Raw genomic sequence first — 20,294 nt, 5'->3', positions numbered from 1 at the left:
TAGAAGAGAATGTTTTTATTTTTCTGTATCACAGTTTAGCAGATATAAAGGGGAACTTTTGTGTAAAGGAAAGCTTTGTTAAAGTCAGGTCTTTTGGGACAAAGTTTGAATAAGTATGTGTGATATAATCTTGCTATAATTTGAGTTACCTAGTTATATTTTGGGGGAGTAGTGGAGTTCTGTTCTGTTCTTTCTTGATTCTAGTCAGGTTAGATCCTGATGCCTTCTACTGAGAGATGAAGCCCGCATGAACTGGGGGCTGACAGTCATCACACATCACATCCAGTTGTCCAAGGGTGGGATCAGCTCTTCCCATAGCAGGTGGCACATATGTGGCGCTTCCGTTTGTCCTATCAACAAACCTGTGGTAGTTTCTTCTCTCTTTGCTTTGCCTTTAGCCCCTTTGCACATGGGATAATTTGGGGGCACCATCTCTAGGTATGGGAAAGTTTTTTATCACACAGATATAGTCATATGCTAATCGCTTTCTTCTGTTTGTTCATGGCAGAGGTGAAAACCCCCAAGCGCCGGCAGCCATTTGTCCCTTTTGCTCTGAGGAATCACACAGGGTGCACTTTGTGGTTTGCCACCCTGACTACCACACCCACCAGGTAAGAAACACTCAGTGTCACTCTAGCTATCTCTGCCACCAAAACCTCCTGCTGTCTAACAGCCCAGCAGAGTAAGACAGGTCTTTCTTGAGGCTTTTTGGATTGTATTTGATTCAGTAACTTGCTGAGATTTGTACGAAGCTTCAGTTGATAGAGAAATAGATCTGAAGTTTGATATATCCAAATTATGATCTTGATCTTGGTATACATTATATTTAAAGAAAAAGTTAAGCAGATTAAGGACTTGAGTAGGAAGTAGGAGTAAGAAAGTCATTCTGCCTTTCCTTCTTAAGCCTTCATTCCCCTGCCTTTTTATAGACACTGTAGATGGTTATTAAAGCAAATGTTTTTGTATTCTTCCAAGACTACTTTGAAAATGTTCCTCCCCCAGAAGAACTGTCTTTCAACCTTAAATGCAACTTCAGCCCAGATGGAATTGGGTGGAGTTTGGAGAACAAATGGGAATTTATCTATGCCAAGTGAGAGCTTCCTCTAATGACTTGCTGCCTGTTTAGACTTTGGCTCAACTTTCCAAATACATACTGATCTTTCCAGCTCAGGTCATGAAGTATATGAAATGAGTAGCGGAATCCACTGGTTTGAAACCACATTTCTCTTGCCTCTACTAAGTGTGATACTGCTCTAGAGGTAAAGCTATTTTGTGTGTACAGTTAGTTTATGTCTGCTAAGTTCTGGATAGTCACTCAAATGCTACTTTTAAAACATTATGCCAAACTCAGCAACCTGCCATGGCGGAGACCTGGGTTTGATTCCCGGTGCCAGCCCCTGCAAAGAAAAAAAAGCCAAAGTTTACATAGGACCCCATGTACCAGACTCTACTGCTGGAAATGAATGATAATCTAATAGTAGCTTTCACCTCTTTCTGAAGTTTCAAATAAGGTGTGCAAGATCATGAAGATCACTTAGTTCCCGACATTTTTTATATCTTTTGTAGCCAGGTTATATAATTTTCCATCTGTGAGTTGAGTTCCAGGAGGGTTTATTCTTCTGGCACAGAGCTCTATGTGAAAGGGAGTTGAGGAGAAAGCGGGTTGAGCTGGTATCATCTGATTTGGTTCCAGGGCTGCGCTGTCTCACAGTGGAAGTCCAGGGGTAGTTCCAGAAGGGCACGGAACATTTCTTGATGATACCCACAATGTTAGCGAATGGAGAGAAGTGCTTACAGGTGAAGAAATTCCTTTTGAATTTGAAGCAAGAGGAAAGCTAAGGCACAGGTAAAGTGTGGTTTATTCTTTACCTTCAGAATAAGAATAAATGACTGTCCCTGGTGTTTTGGCTATTCTTATTAATGATTTCAGAGTATTATTTTTATTTGAAAATTGATGTTTCCTTTTAAAAAGTATAAAGATTGTCTTGCTATCTTGGAAATACCTTTCTTTCCATTAATTTTCCCTTTATTTAACGTGTGACGTGATAATCAGTGTATTTCACATAGTTTGATAGAAGCACTGACAGATCATAACTCAAGTTCATTGCATTCTGGCCTGGTTTTCATGATGTATGGGATTTCATGGTATTCTTGAAAGGTTCCCAAAGCACGTTGATTTTAATTGTGCCACATAGCACTTTTAGCAAGCAGACAGTTTCAGAAAGTAAACCCATTGATAAGATAGTCTAATTCTAAAAAGGGTAAGAATAACTCATCTAAGGAGACTGCTAGCTGGACAGTCCCAAAGTAACCAGCCAAAGGACCAGATTAAATGTGAAAGAAAGTCACGTGTGGTTATTTCAGGATTATAAAAGATATAATATTTGCAGACATTTGTAAATGGAGGGACTATCTAATGGCTAGTGAATAGGTTAAGATTTAATATTTGAATAGGTTAAGATTTTAGTATTTGGGCCTCATATTCTCCAGCTGAGTGAAATTTAAGAGCTTGGCTTCAACCCCCCTTTAGTAGTCATATGCTTTTCATAGTGCTTTAAGTCTTTAAGTCTGGCCCCAAATCAAACACTTCTTCCTTTTGTATAGTCTTGTACCAGCACACACTACTCTCTGCTATCAGAAGTTCTGAACATATGGTTTCACAGGGAAAGAAAAAATCTAAAAAAAAAAACAACAAAAAAAACCCGCTAGGCCTTGAAGCCACGTTAGAGTTTCCAGGATGGATAGTGAACATTTTCCTGTTCTTCCACAAAGTTCTTAGAGAGGCTAACCCTAGAAGAGTTGGCAGCAATTCTTAATAAGCACTACCTCTGTTGTATCACAAAGGGTTTGACCTCTTTGTCATTTCTGTTTTAGTTTTCATGTTTTGTAACCCAGTTCAGGTCCCACTGTTCTGCTTAAATTAATCAAAATAAATGTCTGCTCTGGCTTTTTCTCCCCTTTGGCACATTGAACCCTGCTCCCTCCCTCTTCTCTTCCTGTCAGCCTCAAGTCGAGTTACCCGTTTCAGACTTCTGGCTTGAATTAGGCAAACTCTAAAATAGAATTAAATGTGCAGGTTTCGCCTGTTCCTCCTATTGTGCCCATTGCCTTCTGCTCCGATTTCAGCTCAGCACTTCAGCCTGAAAACTCTGAGGGCTCTCTTTCTGATATCCTGGCTATAGTTAGGGGAGCTGAAGCCAAACAACTGAATGTGATTCTGAGAGAAGTAGAATATTCAACAAAAGAACCAAAAATAAAATATTGGCTTATGCATATCCAAGGATATAGTTATGTGATTAAATTGCTAGCACAACATTTTTAGTGCACTATTGAAATGATTTTAGCTGACATCATTATTTTGTAAATGCTGAAGTAGGGGTTGGAGGGAAAGAGAACTGGGCCTAGCATATAAGGTTTGCGTGGTTTGGTCTGTGGGAGGGTAGAAACTGCTGCAGTCTTGCTCAAGCTTTCCATATCTTGCGATTTGTGTTGCAAGTATAAAGCCCAGTTAAATTAATCTCTTGATTTCCTTGCATTATGTAATCACCGAAAGTTTTAGCCAAGTGGGTTTTTATGCCATGGTGTATAGTAAATCATATTTTATTCTTTGGTTTTGCTCCTCTTTCCTTCTTGAGATTGTGCTTAATATTTCTCTCTGTGTTCCACTTGGTAGACACACCCATGACCTCCGGATTCATCAACTGCAAGTGAGAGTAAATGGTTGGGAGCAAGTGAGCCCTGTGTCTGTGGACAAAGTCGGGACCTTTTTCCGCTATGCATCACCAGATAAGAATACATCATCTTCTACGGTGGGTGGTCGTAGAATGGATATTTTATAGCACAGTTGTGCTGTGGTCACACCCCCCTTAAAGCCAGGCAGTCAAACAGTGAAGCCTGTAGTAGCCTTATTCTAGTGAAATTTTCTTGTTATTTCCTAGCCCGAGGAAGAAGACTTCAGATTATTTTAGATCTGTCATAGGCACTGGTAATCAAGATGTCAATAAGCCAGGCAGTGGTTAATTTCAGTAGAAAAATGAGGCTTGAAATTGGCATTAACACATAATACCCCACCTAGGCAGATCCCTTCCATACTCAGCTGGCCTAAATGGCAATTCACTAGGTTGTTAAACATCTTCTGGCTTTGTTTCAGATGCTATCATTACTTCATACTGTCTTCTTTATGTTTCTTCTAATGCTGCTCCTTGACTCTTCCATTTCCATTTCTCCGAATCCTTCTTAGAGGCACAAAGACAGAGGTACCCAGGCATGTATTTTCTGATTACACACACTCTCACACAGTGTCGCTCTGACTTTAGCCCTGCCGGTAGCTCGAGGTTGGAGAAATGCGGGTAGAATCCCCAAGTAGCACGGTCAGTGGCTGAGCTGCCGCAGGGACTCTTGCCCAATACTCATTCCTCCTTCAGAAATTAGTTATGCTCATTTGTGGGCAGCCTGTGATGAGTAGGCAAGTGCAGTTGCTTTCCTTGGGTGTGGTTTCTTCATGAAAAATATTCTTGGAGAACACTGTTCTCCCAGTGTTTGTTTCTACCGTTTTCTTGCTGGTACCCTAAGTTTCTTAGGGAAAAACTGCTTTCTTTCGCCCCTACTTTTCTGCCCATAATTCATTTTGGGCAACAAACAGGGCTTAATCCCCCCTGCAAATACTGTGCTATTGCACTAATGATTTCTGAAGAATCTTCTGGATATGTTGAATGGTTGTAAAGTGGACATTGCTTTTACCATATCTTCAAAGATGTTTTATCTTAATCTGCAATTTTGCAAATTACATTGTTATTGAATTTAAAGGTGCCTATTATATTAGGTCTGTGCTGACTCTCTGGTTTTTGGAATCTTTCTTAGATTGGCAGCCCAAGCAGCAGAACAAATATTATCCATCCCCAGGTTTATGTGAGTATGATTTTCCTGTTATTTATCTTCAGTGTGTATGTACACTGCACCCATGCCATATCAGTATATATTGCTTGCTTATCAAAGGACTTCATGATGTAAATGTAATTGGAATTTATCTTTGCCCTTTTCCAGTAATGATTACTTTTCTTTTACAAAAGCTTGCAAGAAAATGTTTTTCACCTAGCTTGGTATGTGAGACTGAGTATTACCAGGAAAGAAAAGACAAATATTGTGGTCCAAAGTATCTTTTCCTTTCTAAGTTAAAATAAAATTAACTCCCTGGATGCTGTATGTATCCATAGGTTTGGGTCCAAAGTCATGAAAGTGTGTAAGAATGAAAAATAGTAAGGTTTTTTTCCCCAGTTGCTTTTGAAGTATCACATAAGAAGAAGAAATTTAAAAATTTTATTCAGATATTGCTTACAATTTCTTCTCTCTGATGATAGTAGGTTTTGAAGTGTGAAATTTCGGGCAAGCCTGGAGGCAGGAATATCAACAATGAAAACAATTTTTAATGGGCCTGGGCCTTATTGGGACTTTATTACACTGGGTCAGTGAAAGCTTGAGCTTTGGTGATAATTGTGCCTAAGATCGTGTCCCTCTAAAACTACTCCGGAAAATGATAGTGCACCTTTTCATTTGACTTCCTGGAAGTCTTGGTATAAAACATGGAGCTCTTTGTTTTGTTGTTTTATTAGTTTGGTTTTCACATACTGTTTGTTTTAATAAAAAAAAAATTGGCAGTATGAAAAAGCTTAGATATGGTGACATTTGTTTCTTCAGCGATAAAGCACTGTCAGTAGTTTTGGGATACTCATTCTAAGAATAATTGTTTCAAGAACTGTTTCTTTTTGTGTAGCTAATGTGGGATTTTCTACCTTTTGAGTTTTCTAGAACACTGTATAGTAGCACAAAATGTTTGTTGAATGTGGAAAAAAGAATGTATGGCTGCAACCCAAGACTAAAAAGAAATAATTTCCCTCCATTATGTTAAGTTTCTGAGCCTCAGTGTCTTATTTATAAAAGAATAATTATTGAACAGAACTTACATCAAGTTACTATAAAGAAATAGAAGTTTGTTCTTAAAGTTTTTTGACATACAAATGATCTCTCACTGTAGGTGTGTCACCTAATAGTGTATGGATCTATAAAGTAAATTTCATGACATTTAGAGAAAAAGTTAATATTGGTTCCTGGGAAAGGAACTTTTTATTGTATGTTCTGGATTTTACAAAGTTTTAATCTCAAAGAACTTCCTTCTGCTTTTTTCACTTGTATTTGGGCAGTACCCAACCCATTGTTAGTATGCATGGAATGTTTTCTCACTTTAATATTAATCTGGGAGAAAAATACCACAGAAAGTAGATCAGTTTATGTTTGGCAAACTACTACTCAAATGTTTCTGAACTTTTAGTTGCTTTGGATTATCTTCATTATATTACCCTTGGTAGAGCTGAAAACAAGTCCTTTTCACAGTTTCTGTAGAAAGGGAGTTGTGTAAGGAACCCAAGAACGTTAAGAATGAAGAACCTCCAGCAGAGACTTTATTATTAAGTTGTAGAAAGTTTAGAAACTTTGATAGGTTTTTTTCCAGTCTTGGGTAAAGTTCTCTATAATGCATCTACAGGCCTGTGGTGGGTTTTTTTTTTTTGTGATGCCTTGGTGATATCACTTCTGAGTAAAATGTCTGTTTTTATAGAAATGTTTAAAATTGGCTTCTTTTGGCAGTATGTACTTATAGGATGTTAATTCCCTTTAAAGCTGAGTAATTCCAAGATATAATGACTGTAATTTCAGTGAAGAGTTATAGTAATAGCAAGACACTTTTTGGTTGGTATTTGTTACATTTTGCAACAAAAGCATAGCTGTGCTCTCTCTGTTTCATTTTCTTTCTCACAGTTCTCTTCACTCCCACCTGTCCGGGTGGTCTTTGCGGTGACTATGGAAGGCAGTGCTCGGAAGGTGATCACTGTCCGTTCAGCCCTTATTGTGAGGAATCGACTTGAGACACCAATGGAATTAAGACTGGATAGTCCATCAGCTCCTGACAGTAAGTTCTGAGCATCTCGAGAAATTGTTTGTCTGCTTTTGTCAGGTGCTTTTTCCCACAATAGGTATCTTCCCAAACTCTTAGTACATACGGTCTGAATATCTTTGGGGTGATGGACCATTGCTTCAAAGTGCTAATACTTATTTCTGTGGTAGAGCCAGTGGTGCTTCCAGCTATCATGCCGGGGGATTCATTTGCTGTGCCTTTACACCTCACTTCTTGGCGGCTACAGGCCCGGCCCAAAGGACTGGGTGTATTCTTCTGTAAGGTTCCTATTCACTGGACCAATGTACTGAAGACCACAGAGATTAGTAGCAGCAAACGCGAGTGCCACTCTATGGACACAGAGAAAAGCCGATTCTTCAGGTATGTATGCTCTGCTGTTGTAGTGGTATGCAGAGTTTGTCAGTCTTTTTCAGGATGATTGTATTAGTATTCTTTCTCTAAGTGTCCTAAGTGATTCATATTTGCTTATTTAAAACCCTAAAGTTTTGTTTTGTTTTGTTTTTTGTTTAATATATATCCAAAGCAAAGAAATAAAAAACAATAGTTTTCAAAGTACTCCTCAGAAAGTGATCACAGGACAGATCCCAGAGTTTGTCATGGACTACCATACAATAGTCTCATATTTTTCCTTCTAGCTGCTCCAGAATATAGGAGGCTAGAGGGCTTAAATACTTTTTCATTATCACAATTGACTTTTTTTTCCCTTCTTTTTTTGTGAACGACAACGTATATACAAAAAAGCTATAAATTTCAAAGCACAGCATCACAATTAGGTGTAGAACATATTTCAGACTTTGACATGGATTACAATTTCACAATTTTAGGTTTTTACTTCTAGCTGCTCTAAGATACTGGAGACTAAAAGAGATATCAATTTAATGATTCAGCATTCATATTGTTAAGTCCTGTCTTCTAAGTATAATTCCACTGTCACCTTTTATCTTTCCATACCTCTCTGTGGGGTTGTTTGGGCTATGGCAATTCTAAATTTTTGATATTGTAAGGGTCTGTCACTAATATGGGGTAGGAAGATGAAACTATCTGATGTTCTGGAGAGGTTGAGCTAGGTTTCAGGAACCCATGTGGAGGTTGTAGGTTTCTGGCAAGTTACTCTAGTGCCTGGAACCCTTGTGGAATCTTATATATTGCCCTAGGTATTCTTTAGGATTGGCTGGAATGGTTTCTGGTTGGGGTTTGGCAGGTTATGATAAGTAGCAAGGTCTATCTGAAGCTTGCATAAGAGCAACCTCCAGAGTAGCCTCTCTACTCTATTTGAACTCTCTCTGCCACTGATGATTTATTCAGTACACTTCTTTTCCCCATTTTGGTCAGGATGGAATTGTTGATCCCATGGTGCCAGGACTCCCTGGGACTTCTCTCCCATGTTGCCAGGGAGACTTTCACCCCTGGATGCCATGTCCCAGGTAGGGGGTGAGGGCAATGATTTCACTTGCAGAGTTGGACTTAGAGAGACTGAGACCACATCTGAGCAACAACAGAGGTCCTCCAGAAATAACTCTCAGGCATGCCTATAGGTAGTCTAAGCTTCTCTGCTACCTACATAAGCTTCATAAGAGTAAGCCTCATGATTGAGGTGAAACACTAAAGTTTTATCCCTTAAGTTCTTATCTTAGAGTTTGTAAGAACTCAGGAGTAAATCCTTCAGTGAAATATGGGAGTTGCTTGCCGTTTATTGGAGATACAGCCAACAAACACATGATCCACACATACATGATTACAAACTTTTATGTACATATGAGCATAAAAAGAAGGAACATGTAAGGAGGAAAAACAAAACATTCCTAAATAGGGAAGCAAAATCCTGGGGTTGGGAATTTTTTGAATTATTGATTTCAAAAGGATTTATATGCAGGTTCATACACCTAGTACTGACTTTTGGGGTGACTTTTAACAAAATTTTCTAATGATTCAGATCCCTGTTTCTTCTTTTGAAGAGTTTAAATAATATGTTTCTAGATTCAGTGTTGGAGAAAATATTGGATTGCTATTGACCCTTTGAAACTTATTCAGATTAGAGATTGTTAGCTTTAGTTTCGTTTAGTCCTTATTCTTTAGTCATTTAATTTAAACTTGCAGAAGAGGCACAAGAATAGAATTCCAGTGTACCTTTCACCGAAATTAGCAAATTGTGAGGAGACTAATTTGCTAGGGAGAATGGATAAATACACAGCTGTAGTTGGAGATTTTAACTGTTTTCTCTCAGTAATTTATAGAACAACAACAAAAATCAATAAATGTATAAAAAAGCTGACCAATACCATTAGCCAACTTGTCCCAATAAATGTATATAGACCGTTTCACCCAGCAAATGTGGTGTGTGCATTTTTTTTTCAAGTATGTGTGGAACATTCATTAAGATAAACCATATGCTGGGTCATAAAACAAAAGATCATTAAATATCAAAGATTTGAAATTATGCAGCTTGGTTTCAGTATTTACTATAAGACCACAGTAATTAAGACAGTGTGTTATTGGCATAAAGGTAGACATTTACATCAGTGGATCAGAAAATGAAATCAAGGAATAGACACACACATAAGTGGTGACTTAATTTTCAGCAAAGGTGCCAAGTCAGTATAGTGGGGGAAAGGAAAGTCTTCTGAATAAATATTACTGAAATAGTTGGATACCCGTATGAAAAAATGAACCTCAAACCCTGTTTCACACTATATGCAAAAATTAAGTTGGTATGGGTCATAGACCTAAATGTAAAACTCAGAACCGTAAAACTTCTAGAAAAAATATAGGAAAACATCTCCATGACCTTGAGATAGGCCAAAATTTCTTATACAAAAAGCACAAATATCAAAGAAAACTTTGATTAATTAGGCTTTGTTAAATTAAAAATGTTGGTTCATCATAAGATAGCAATAAGAAAATGAAGGTCTAGCCACAGAATTGGAAAAAACATTCACAGTATAGCGTATACTTGACAAAGGTTTTTTTTAAATATATGAAGAACTCCTATATGTAAACAATAAACGAATTAACCTATTGAAAAGGACGGGCAAAAAGCTAGAACTGACAGTTTAGAGAAGACATACAAATAGCCAGTGAACACATGAAAAGATGCTCAGCATCATTAATCATCAGGGAAATGTACAAAAAAATCATCGTGAGTAACATTTACTTTCACTAGATTGGCTAAGATAGAAATGTGACAATACAAAGTTTGGCAAGGATGTGGACCAACTGAAACTCATATAAAGCTGATGAAAAGTACAAAATGACCCAAACACTTTGGAGAAATGGTTGGCAATTTCTTATAAAAGTTAAAGTTACCTTTACTTATGATCCCGAATTATGCCTAAGACAAATGAAGACCCATGTCCACAAAAATACATGTATAAGAATGTTCATATTAGCTCTAAACTGAAAACAGTCCAAATCGCTATCCACAGAATAATGGTTAAATAAAAAGTGATATGTTCATGCAGTGGTATACTACTAGGCAATTAAAAAGAATGAAGTACTAATATGTAACACATGACTTAGTCTCAAGAACTTGATGTTAAGCAAAAGAAGCCAGATTCAAAGAGTGACGGTACATACTGCCTGATCCCATTTATGTGAAGTTCAAGAACAGGCAAAACTAATCTCTAGTGACAAAAATCAGAAAGCAGTTATTTAAAAGATAGGAGAGGGTATTGATTAGAAGGGGGCATGAAGAAACTTTCTGAGGTGAGAGAAATTTCTATAGCCTGTTTTGGGTGATGGTATATAATTGTCAAAACTCATCAAATTGAACATTTGAAGTCTGTATTTCATTGTATATTTATTATACCTCAAATGTATTTGGATTAAAAATTGCAAATAGCTTATTGAATTACTGAGCCATTTTAATGTTATACTTTGTTACTCAGCTGAGGAGAAAAAGTTCAAGCTTTCCGTTCAGGCTGATGGTTTTCACATCATTTTGTCTTCATAGGTTTTGTGTGGCTATCAAGAAAGAGAATTATCCAGATTATATGCCTTCAAATATATTTTCTGACAGTGCAAAACACATTTTCAGACAGCCTGGGCATACCATTTATCTCCTGCCAACTGTGGTAATCTGCAACTTGCTACCTTATGAACTTGATTTTTATGTTAAAGGAATGCCAATTAATGGAACACTGAAACCTGGCAAAGAGGCAGCTCTCCACACAGCTGATACGTCCCAGAACATTGAACTGGGTAAGTATTTTGTCAAATGATTATTTTTATTAATTCTGTGAAATCATCAATGAGTATTTTTTTATTTTATTTGTATCCAAACAATTCTGGCACATATAATATCTCACTCAGTAAACCAGTTTAAAGGAAGTATGCAGTTTAAAAAGCAAAAAACAAAACTTCTGTTTTAGTTTGCTAGGCTGCCAAAAGCAGGGACCATAAAATGATTTGGCTTTTAGTAATAGAAATTTATTAGCTTACAAACTTACAGTACAAATTTGAACATTTGTAAAAATGTTCAAATCAAGGCATCATCAAGGCAATGCCTTCTTCCTGAAGACTAGCTTCCAAAGATCCTGGACTCCTCTGTCACCCAGCAAGGCACATGGTGATATCTTCTGGTCTCTCCTTTCTCTTCTGGGTTTCCTTGCTTCCATATTCTTACTCTCTGTGACTTTCTCTCTCTCTGCCTAGATTTTATTCTCCTTATAGACCCACCCTGAAAGAGGTGGGTCACTTCTTAACTTAATGTCCTACTCACCAAAGGTCCTGTTACAGCAGGTCTACACCTGTAGTAATGGATTAACTTTAAGAAGACCATCATGGGCAGGCCACGGTGGCTCAGCAGGCAGAGATTTCGCCTGCCGTGCCCGAGACCCGGCTTCGTTTCCCAGTGCCTGACCAAGCAAAGAAAAAAAAACACCATCACAACTTCTAAGAATACTTCAAGAGAGAAAAACAATAAATCCAAAAGAATTTCAGAGGAAGTACTCAACAAAAAGTTTTTTCTAACATGTTGTTCACTTGATGGCAAGTCATTTTATCTCTTAGACTGCTTTTTCTTAGCTGTAAAATGAGCAAAATTGTGTCTTCCCTCTTTTTAGGGAAGGGAAAATTGTTTACCAAGCATGTACCATACTATACATATTAGGCCAGGCACTTTCACATATGTGATCTCATATAATCCTTACAGCAATAGTTATTTGCCCCGTTTTACTGATGAAGAAATTGAGGTTTGGAATGTTTCTGCACGAAGTAATTTTCAGATGTAGGGCTGAATGAAGTGATTTGAGATATTTCAAAGAAAAGACCTATTCAAGGTTGAGAATCAGCCTTCTGGAGTTTGGGCTAGAAGTATATTTCCTAAATATGGTCAGAGACATATTAGAAAGACAACTTAGATATTTCTCCTTTTAGTGTTTTGTAAGAGCTTTTATTACATTACCTTATTTGATCTTTGCAACAGCTCCATATTTCAGGCAGGGACACGTATTATCCCCATTTTACAGATGAGGAACCTGAGACCCGTGGAGTGTTAATAGTGTATCTCATGCTGACAAGCTTGCATTTCAATGAATGCATAAGCCCTTGACCTTAATCTAGGAAGCAAACATAGTACAATGCTAAGAAGTTCTTTGCTCTGGCATTTAAGTAGATTTTTAATTTATTCATTCAACTAATATTTTTGAGCACAATTATAAAATGTTAATGTCCCCCAGCATTATTCCCATACCCAGCACTCCCAATTTTTGGTGTCTTGCTTTACATGGATTACCACTTCCAATGGTAACCCTGCAGTGTAGATACTGTTTTCATCATTTTGCTGATGAGACCCAGGGAGTTTAAGTAGCTTGCCTCTTGTCATACAGCCAGCAAGGACGGGCTGGGGATTTGAAAGTCAAGCCAGTTTGCCTGGAGAACCTTGACTCTTACCCTATACTTGCCTTAGATACTTAGCTGAGGACCTGTTGTACAGTAAACTTAAGAATCATAGCTGTTATTGATAGCTTTCTTGGTATCTTGATCCTCTTTTGATTATGCAGTTTAGAGTACCTAATATGAATCCCAGGCCCTCTGGTTTACCTTCTATTTGTTCTCACCCTAGCTAGAGGAAATGCTATTCTAGTGAGATTTTTGCTGATTAGATACATCATTACTAGGTTTTCCAAAAGAAATCCAATTTAATTTGGCTGTGGGCTATTTTGAGAAACTAAAGTGAGGACCCAATACATTGGCTTTTCTCATTCATAGGGCTGTCAGTAGAGAATTTTCCACTCTGTAAAGAATTGCTTATTCCACCTGGAACCCAAAACTATATGGTGAGAATGCGACTCTATGACATCAACCGGCGGCAGCTGAACCTCACCATTCGTATTGTGTGTCGAGCAGAAGGATCCTTGAAGATCTTCATTTCTGCTCCATACTGGCTGATTAACAAAACAGGTATATGCAGAGGCTGCTCAGGTAGGCCTTTGGCATTGGTCATGGAAATTCACATTTGTTTGCTTGGCTAACTAAATGAAGCTGGTGCATTTAGATTACTTCAATAGTCTAAGCTACTGAAACCTCTCAGCTTCTATAATGAATGCTTAATCATGGTCAAAACTATCCTTTTAGACAACAAACTGAGCCTACTAAATAAATTCAATTTGCAGTTGAATTTCAATTGATGTAAAATTTTCCCTTCCTTCCTAAAGGGTTACCACTGATCTTCAGGCAGGACAATGCAAAAGCAGATGCTGCAGGCCAGTTTGAGGAACATGAGCTGGCCAGGAGCCTGAGTCCTCTCTTATTCTGCTACGCCGACAAAGAGCAGCCAAACCTGTGAGTACAGTTATTTATGGGAAGGGGAAATAAGCTCCTAGGGAAGGGAAAAAATTAGCAAAGGCTATAGCATTTCCACATATGTACAAATATACTATAGATAACAATCCTGACTTGGCAGGGGAATAGAACCACGATCTAATGGGATTTTTTCAAATCTGGTTTCTGTGTTATTTGATATTGAAAACAAACTATTTGGTTGGTTTATAATGAAAGCAAACTAGGCTAGTTTTATTTTACGTGTACTAATGATTCTCCTATTCATAACTCTGCCAGTGAAGAGAATTCCACATGCTCACCTTGTATTTCTCTGCATAGTTTTTCTCTTGCCTTGTGAGTTTTTAGCCATCAAAGGGGGTGGCATCCGAGTGGAGGTAGACTGGCCCTTTGGTAAAGATTTCATGAATCCCATTAATTCAGTCCAGACCATCTTATGTAGGTTTTTGAAATCTGTCCCTTTCTCCCATGAAATAAAATGTACCATTTCAACATCTCGAAGTACTTATTGCACGTTTAAAGGCATGGGAAAGTGGGAATTGTGAGGCCCGCATAACATGTCCTTTTAATATATGGTAGGTCCATTAATTCACTTTTTTCCTTGGTTTTGACATTCTGCTTTTTAAACAGGTTTCTTCTAATTTACAGCCCTAATCCAAAGATGAATGGATATAGCTGTTACTGTTCAAGTACCACACCCTATTATCTGTAGAATTATGCTGCAAGTCTTAAACAGAGTACTACACTTTAGTGGATGCAGCAGTTCCTGACAGAGGGCTGGTTTCAAGATTGGTGTTAGAGTCAAGGAGCAAGGCTTGAATAGGGTGTCGGACCCGGTAGGAGGTACAGAAAACCGTTTGGCATACTCAGCAAGAAGCCTGGTCTCACTCTCTTCCTGAAAAGATTTTGAAAATTTTAGATCTAGAATTCCACATTGGGAACACAGTTTGTTTTATCCATGGTATTCACTGTTCCCAAAGCATCTCCACACATACTGTCTGTTTTGATTCTCCCAGCCTTCCAGCGGATTAGGCAGAGCAGAAAATATTGTCGTATGTTAAAATGAGGAAACTGCCAGAGATTGCCTTGCTAGTTAGTAACAGAACTGAAATGCGCATTCAGGAATTACAGAGAGATAACACATTGGCTGACTTAATAGTACCAGTCCTTATATGTAATGTATCATCAGTAGCATTTTCTGTATTTATTTTCTTTGTCCTTTTTTCATGAATTCTTGAAATACAAGAGTAAGGAAAATATCAGTTTGGTTGGAAAGCTTGTTTATCAGGGGAGCACTAGAAATTGTAGCATTTTCCTCATGTCTTTGGCTCATAGAATGATTATGTTTTCTCCTACTGAACTGTTTGGTTGTAGATGTCAGTGTATTTCACACTCATATTGTGGCTACCTCTGAGAATTTGGGCCACTGATTGCCTCACTGTATTTGAGAATCATATGAGAGTAAGAAAGAGCATTAGTCTTAGAGCTCTAATTTGAGTGATAGCTACATTAGTGTTTCCTGATTAGAACAGGGAGATAAGACTTTCTTATGGATGAATATATACCTCTTTGCTTTTCTACCCCACAGCTGCACGATGAGAATCGGAAGGGGGATTCATCCTGAAGGCATGCCGGGCTGGTGTCAGGGCTTCTCACTGGATGGTGGGAGTGGTGTCCGAGCTTTGAAAGTCATCCAGCAAGGAAACCGCCCAGGGCTGATCTATAACATTGGTGGGTTTTACTTGGGGGCAGCGGGAAATTCAGAACCATTGGCCGATGACCTCGGGCTTTGCTCAAAGTTCTGGCTCCAGGTGCTGATTTTCTCATTTGTCATTGGTTCAGGTATCTAATCTCTGGATACTAGATTTATATTAACATAGATCTGTTCTTCTGGGGATTTAAAGAGCCACCTAAATGCTGCTCTTTAAGTGCGGGGCTTGGTTTAATTTTAAACTTATCTGTGTCAGGAAAGTACCAGTCTGGCTTGAATTCTTGTTTTTCAGGGAAATAATAGGAACACTTAGAATGCTTTCCATTCTCCAGGCATTTCCCAGGCTTTCATTAAGACTTGGATACTCTAAGAGGGTAAGGAGCATTATTCTCCTTGAAACTGAAGCAGTGAGGATAAGTGAATCGCCCAGATATAAAGGGAAAGTCTGGGTCAGAAGTAGGATTAGAATTTGGGCCTACGAATTTTAGGCTGGAAATAGAGTAAATAGCACTTGGTGGTGATACTAACCAGAAGCCCCCAAACTAGCTTAGGTCTTGCAGATCTGGAGGGGAGGAAGGGGAGGGAAGTGAAGGAGGGGAGGGAGGATGAGACTGGAGGAAGCTGTGTCCATGTGCCTACCTCACAGCTACCTGAGGCCTCTCGAAAGCTTTTCTGAAGGATTAAAATAAATTTAAATATGCCTCGGGTGTAAATTATTAGCAATATACCCTTCTTTTATTATATTATTTCTAAGGATCTCAAAGTACTGTTTAATCTTGTACTTCCGCTCTTCGTCTACATCTTTGTGTCCAGTCGTTTTGCAAAGATGAACTGTTCTGTTCCTTACAGTCGGCGTGGAAGCCTCTAGCCACGTGCGGCTGCAGGGCACCTAAAATGTGGGGAGTGCAGCGGAGGAATTTTTCATTATATTTCATTTTAATTAACTTAAATTTAAATAGCCAAGTATGGCTTTTGGCTATTGTAATAGTGCAGATATAAAGAGTCATGCTATAGAAGGAAAACTAAGGTGATATCATTTAGAAATTTACTCTGAAATCCCATGTAGACAGGGATGGTTTAAGTATTTGAGGATTTATTAGTAAAAAAAAAAAAAGGGTCTCTTTCAAGTACACTTTCCTTTTCAGGATTTTTTTTTTTTTAACGTGGCTCTGAATTCATTTTCCGTTGACATGCGAGCTGTCTCCTTAAAGTTGACATTAAGATTTTTGAAAGAAGAAATAACTTTATTTGATCCTTCAGCTGAAGACAGTTTTCATATTTTTTTCTCCCATTTGTTTGCCCTACACCTTGAATAGGCAGTCTGCTTCTTACTGATTTGGCTTTCTGCAGAGGTGTCTTGACCTTGATCAAGTTTCCAAAGCAAACTGCCACATGTTGGCTAGAATTAGGTTTGAGCTATAGTTGGGACAAATTGGGGGCTGGCTGGATGGAGCTTTTTCCTTTTAAAGCAGCTGACAGTAAAAGACTACAGAATCTTTGCATCAAGGCAAATTGAGCCATTCAGAAATAAACAGTGATTGTACATATAAACTGAAATGCCAGGAACATTCATTAAAGCTTACAGCACTTGTTTTTTTGTTTTGTTTTTTTTTACAGTCTGAGATTTATTAAACAACATGAAAACTCTGCTTACATATCTAATTTAAACATAACAGTGCATAATTGAATATAGCTGTCTGCAATGATTATCAGCGTTATTTCAAAGGCTTTTTTATGGTTGAATTGAATATTCTTTAAATTTTACTATTAAACTTTATCACCTTACAGATTTTCAAAAGTTTCAGCTTTCCGTGATCTTTTAAAAATTTATTTATTAATTTAAAAAAATTAACAAATGTAATAAAACATTAACATAAATAATCAGTAATTCACAGTATCATCACTTAGTTGCATATTCATCATTTCTTAGAACATTTGCATCCATTCAGAAAAAGAAAAAGACAATAGAAACAAATAAAACGAAAACAGAAAAAAAAAAAAGATTACACCTGCCATACCCCTTACCCCTCGCTTTCACTGATCACTGGCATTTCAAACTAAGTTTATTTTAACATTTGTTCCCCCTATTATTTATTTTTATTCCATATGTTCTACTCGTTTGTTGACAAAGTAGATAAAAGCATCAGACGCAAGGTTTTCACAATCACACAGTCACATTGTGAAAGCTATACAGCACTTGTTTTTAAGGACAAGATTGTGAGTTGAATTTTGTCATTTCATCAAGGAAAGGAATAGAGAGAATGGGCTAAGATAAGATTTTATAATTCTTAAGGATCATGTGGTATCGGTGCATGTTATCAGGGAAATTCATGGAATCTCTCTCACTTGTTTTTTGAAGAACTGGATAGATAAGTTGCTCCCTGCCAGGGAAGTTTAAAGCCAAACTGGAAAGCCAGGAGGCTTTCACATATGCCTAACATATACCTCTACAAAGAAGGAATTTGTAAATTTTTATTTTATAGGCTATTGATTTATTGGAGATTTCCCCGAGCAGTGTAAGATGAAAAGGGAAACAAACAAAAATCACCTTTTTTAAAAAATTAAATATCTGCACTGTTCTCAATTACTAGACTTTTTTTGTACTATCAAGTAAACACATCTTCTGCAGGCAGACTGTGTATTATTAGTTGAGATAATAATAATGTCTATTTCTGACCACGAATACTTTTCTGTATATCACAGAAAGAACGGCTTCAGGGTGTGTCTCCCTATCCAGTGTTGTATAACATTTTCTTGATGGAGCACTTCAGAGATTTTTGTTTTTATGATTTGGTCAACCTTTTAGGTATTTTCAGGGCTCTTATTAAAGGACCACCAGCATTTTCAAGCCAGTACAAGTGAATTAGGACCTTAACAAATTGAAATATTTATCATTGGGATTATTTTGGGAAATCTAGGACACCTAGTTAATGTATCCTAAAATGGAATCTTCCATTTTTATTGTCCTCTTGATATTTCTGACTGCTGAGCCAGGTCCTTGTATAAATCATGATATAAGTCAGCCATGTAAGAGTTTGGAATCCCAGCTATGCTACCTACTAGGTGAGTGACCTAGGGCAAGTCAATTAGCTTTCTATGCCTTAGTTTCCTCATCTATAAAGTAAAAATAACTGAAAAACCTAATTCTTAAGGTTTTTATGAGAATTAAATGTAAAGGTGTTGGTAGAGTACCTTATCTTATATTAAGAGTTCAATAAATATTATTGTTATTGTTATTTTAACTGTTTCTACCATACATATTTTTCATCAAGTATAAGCAGATCTCAGCCCAGTGCCTTGAATAGTCATTGGGTTTATTTTCTGAATCAGTGAATGAATAATTTGTTCCAATGAGTTGAATATTTTTTTAAAAATTAGTCTTATTAGAGTTTTAAAAATAATTCAGAGTTATTTCACTTTTCTGTTATTATTTGGCACTTCATGTTTTGAGATTTCCTTCTGACTGTGACTTTCTTTCTTTGGTATATGTTATTTTCTCCAGGAGAAAGTAGGTGTTGAAAACATTTATTTTATGAATGAAAGGACTCTAGAATATTTAGCATTTCATTTGAGCTGGATTCTTGGGCAATGAGTTAAAAGAAAATACTAGGAAACAGCCAATTGAATTAAGGACAGTATAAATCCATTTAAATAATCTGGAATTTTCACTATGTGCTATAATTTGCTAGGGTGAAATTTTGTGTCCCAGACATAAGTAGAAATGTATCACATGAAATTACCTTAGTAGTCAGCTTCACAAATGGAAACCAAAGGTATCTGTGATTAAATACCTATATATTTTAATTGCTGCTAAAATGGAACACACTTTGTGAAGAGGCTAGGAACTAAGGGAATATTGATGTTACCACTGAGACTTTTAAGGCCTAAATATGAATAGGAATAATACTTTGAGAGGAATTGCTTTTTTCATTCCATTCTTGAAAGGTTGATATCCTTCTGGGTGATACATTTGTTCTTTTAGAGAAACTGAGTGGTTGTGAAGGCTATTTATTTTTTGTCAAACCACAAATTTTCTTTTTTCTGAGTAATTCATGCAAGTGGTTCTTGTTATTATAGGTATTGATGTCAAGAAAGGACGAGGTCGATATATTGACACCTGTATGGTCATCTTTGCCCCCCGTTACCTGTTAGATAATAAATCATCTCACAAGCTTGCATTTGCACAGAGGGAATTTGCTAGGGGACAGGTAAGCAGTTTGCTTTTGAAGAATGGTTAATGCTGTTTAATGGCACAGGGAATTTTAATGTCATGGCTTATTGCCCCATCAAGGCTGTGATGGGAGGAACCTTCTGTGTCTCTGTAGCTTCTGATATGGGATAAGGTTCAGTAAACATTTGCTGTTTTGACTTGATTTGTGGTCGAAACTAATGCTCCTACATGTTTTAGGGAACAGCAAATCCCGAGGGTTACATTTCTACCCTTCCTGGCTCCAGTGTGGTGTTCCACTGGCCTCGGAATGACTATGATCAGCTATTATGTGTCAGATTGATGGATGTACCCAATTGCATTTGGTCTGGAGGCTTCGAAGTCAACAAGAATAATTCCTTCCATATCAACATGAGGTAAGGTAGAGTTTCTATGTTTAGACTAAAAATAGCCTTGTGAGGTACAGTAATATAAAAGTAAGCCATACTGTTCTTCATGAAATGGGCACACTTATTTCTGGGTTGAACAGTGATCTCAAAACTTAAGTGGGCATTTTGATGGAATTGAGTTATAGGAAACTTTGATGGTTTTGACCATTGTGCAGTTGTTAAGGTCTGGTCGTAGAGGTTCCAAGTCTAAGGAGTTGAACTGTCAGTAGCACTGAGTGCACA

The 20,294-nt window shown here is 37.4% G+C and overlaps 1 protein-coding gene across 7 annotated transcripts in view; it reads left to right on the top strand.

Annotated features, from left to right (window-relative positions):
• VPS13D (vacuolar protein sorting 13 homolog D) overlaps positions 1-20,294 on the top strand; it is a 354,551-nt gene that overhangs the window by 147,432 nt on the left and 186,825 nt on the right. For all 7 annotated transcript variants that reach the window (XM_077151248.1, XM_077151249.1, XM_077151246.1 and 4 more), the window contains 12 exons: positions 509-611; positions 1,694-1,846; positions 3,674-3,809; positions 4,861-4,908; positions 6,811-6,961; positions 7,117-7,327; positions 10,917-11,164; positions 13,175-13,366; positions 13,621-13,747; positions 15,333-15,475; positions 19,533-19,663; positions 19,864-20,039. In XM_077151248.1, coding sequence (XP_077007363.1) covers positions 509-611; positions 1,694-1,846; positions 3,674-3,809; positions 4,861-4,908; positions 6,811-6,961; positions 7,117-7,327; positions 10,917-11,164; positions 13,175-13,366; positions 13,621-13,747; positions 15,333-15,475; positions 19,533-19,663; positions 19,864-20,039 — 1,819 coding nt within the window. The remainder of the gene's footprint in view (positions 1-508; positions 612-1,693; positions 1,847-3,673; positions 3,810-4,860; positions 4,909-6,810; positions 6,962-7,116; positions 7,328-10,916; positions 11,165-13,174; positions 13,367-13,620; positions 13,748-15,332; positions 15,476-19,532; positions 19,664-19,863; positions 20,040-20,294) is intronic.

This window comes from Tamandua tetradactyla, chromosome 2 (genome assembly GCF_023851605.1).
Source record: "Tamandua tetradactyla isolate mTamTet1 chromosome 2, mTamTet1.pri, whole genome shotgun sequence".
Taxonomy (NCBI): Eukaryota; Metazoa; Chordata; class Mammalia; order Pilosa; family Myrmecophagidae; genus Tamandua; species Tamandua tetradactyla.
Note: the sequence above shows the minus strand (reverse complement) of the source record. Positions and strands in the feature narration are given on the sequence as shown.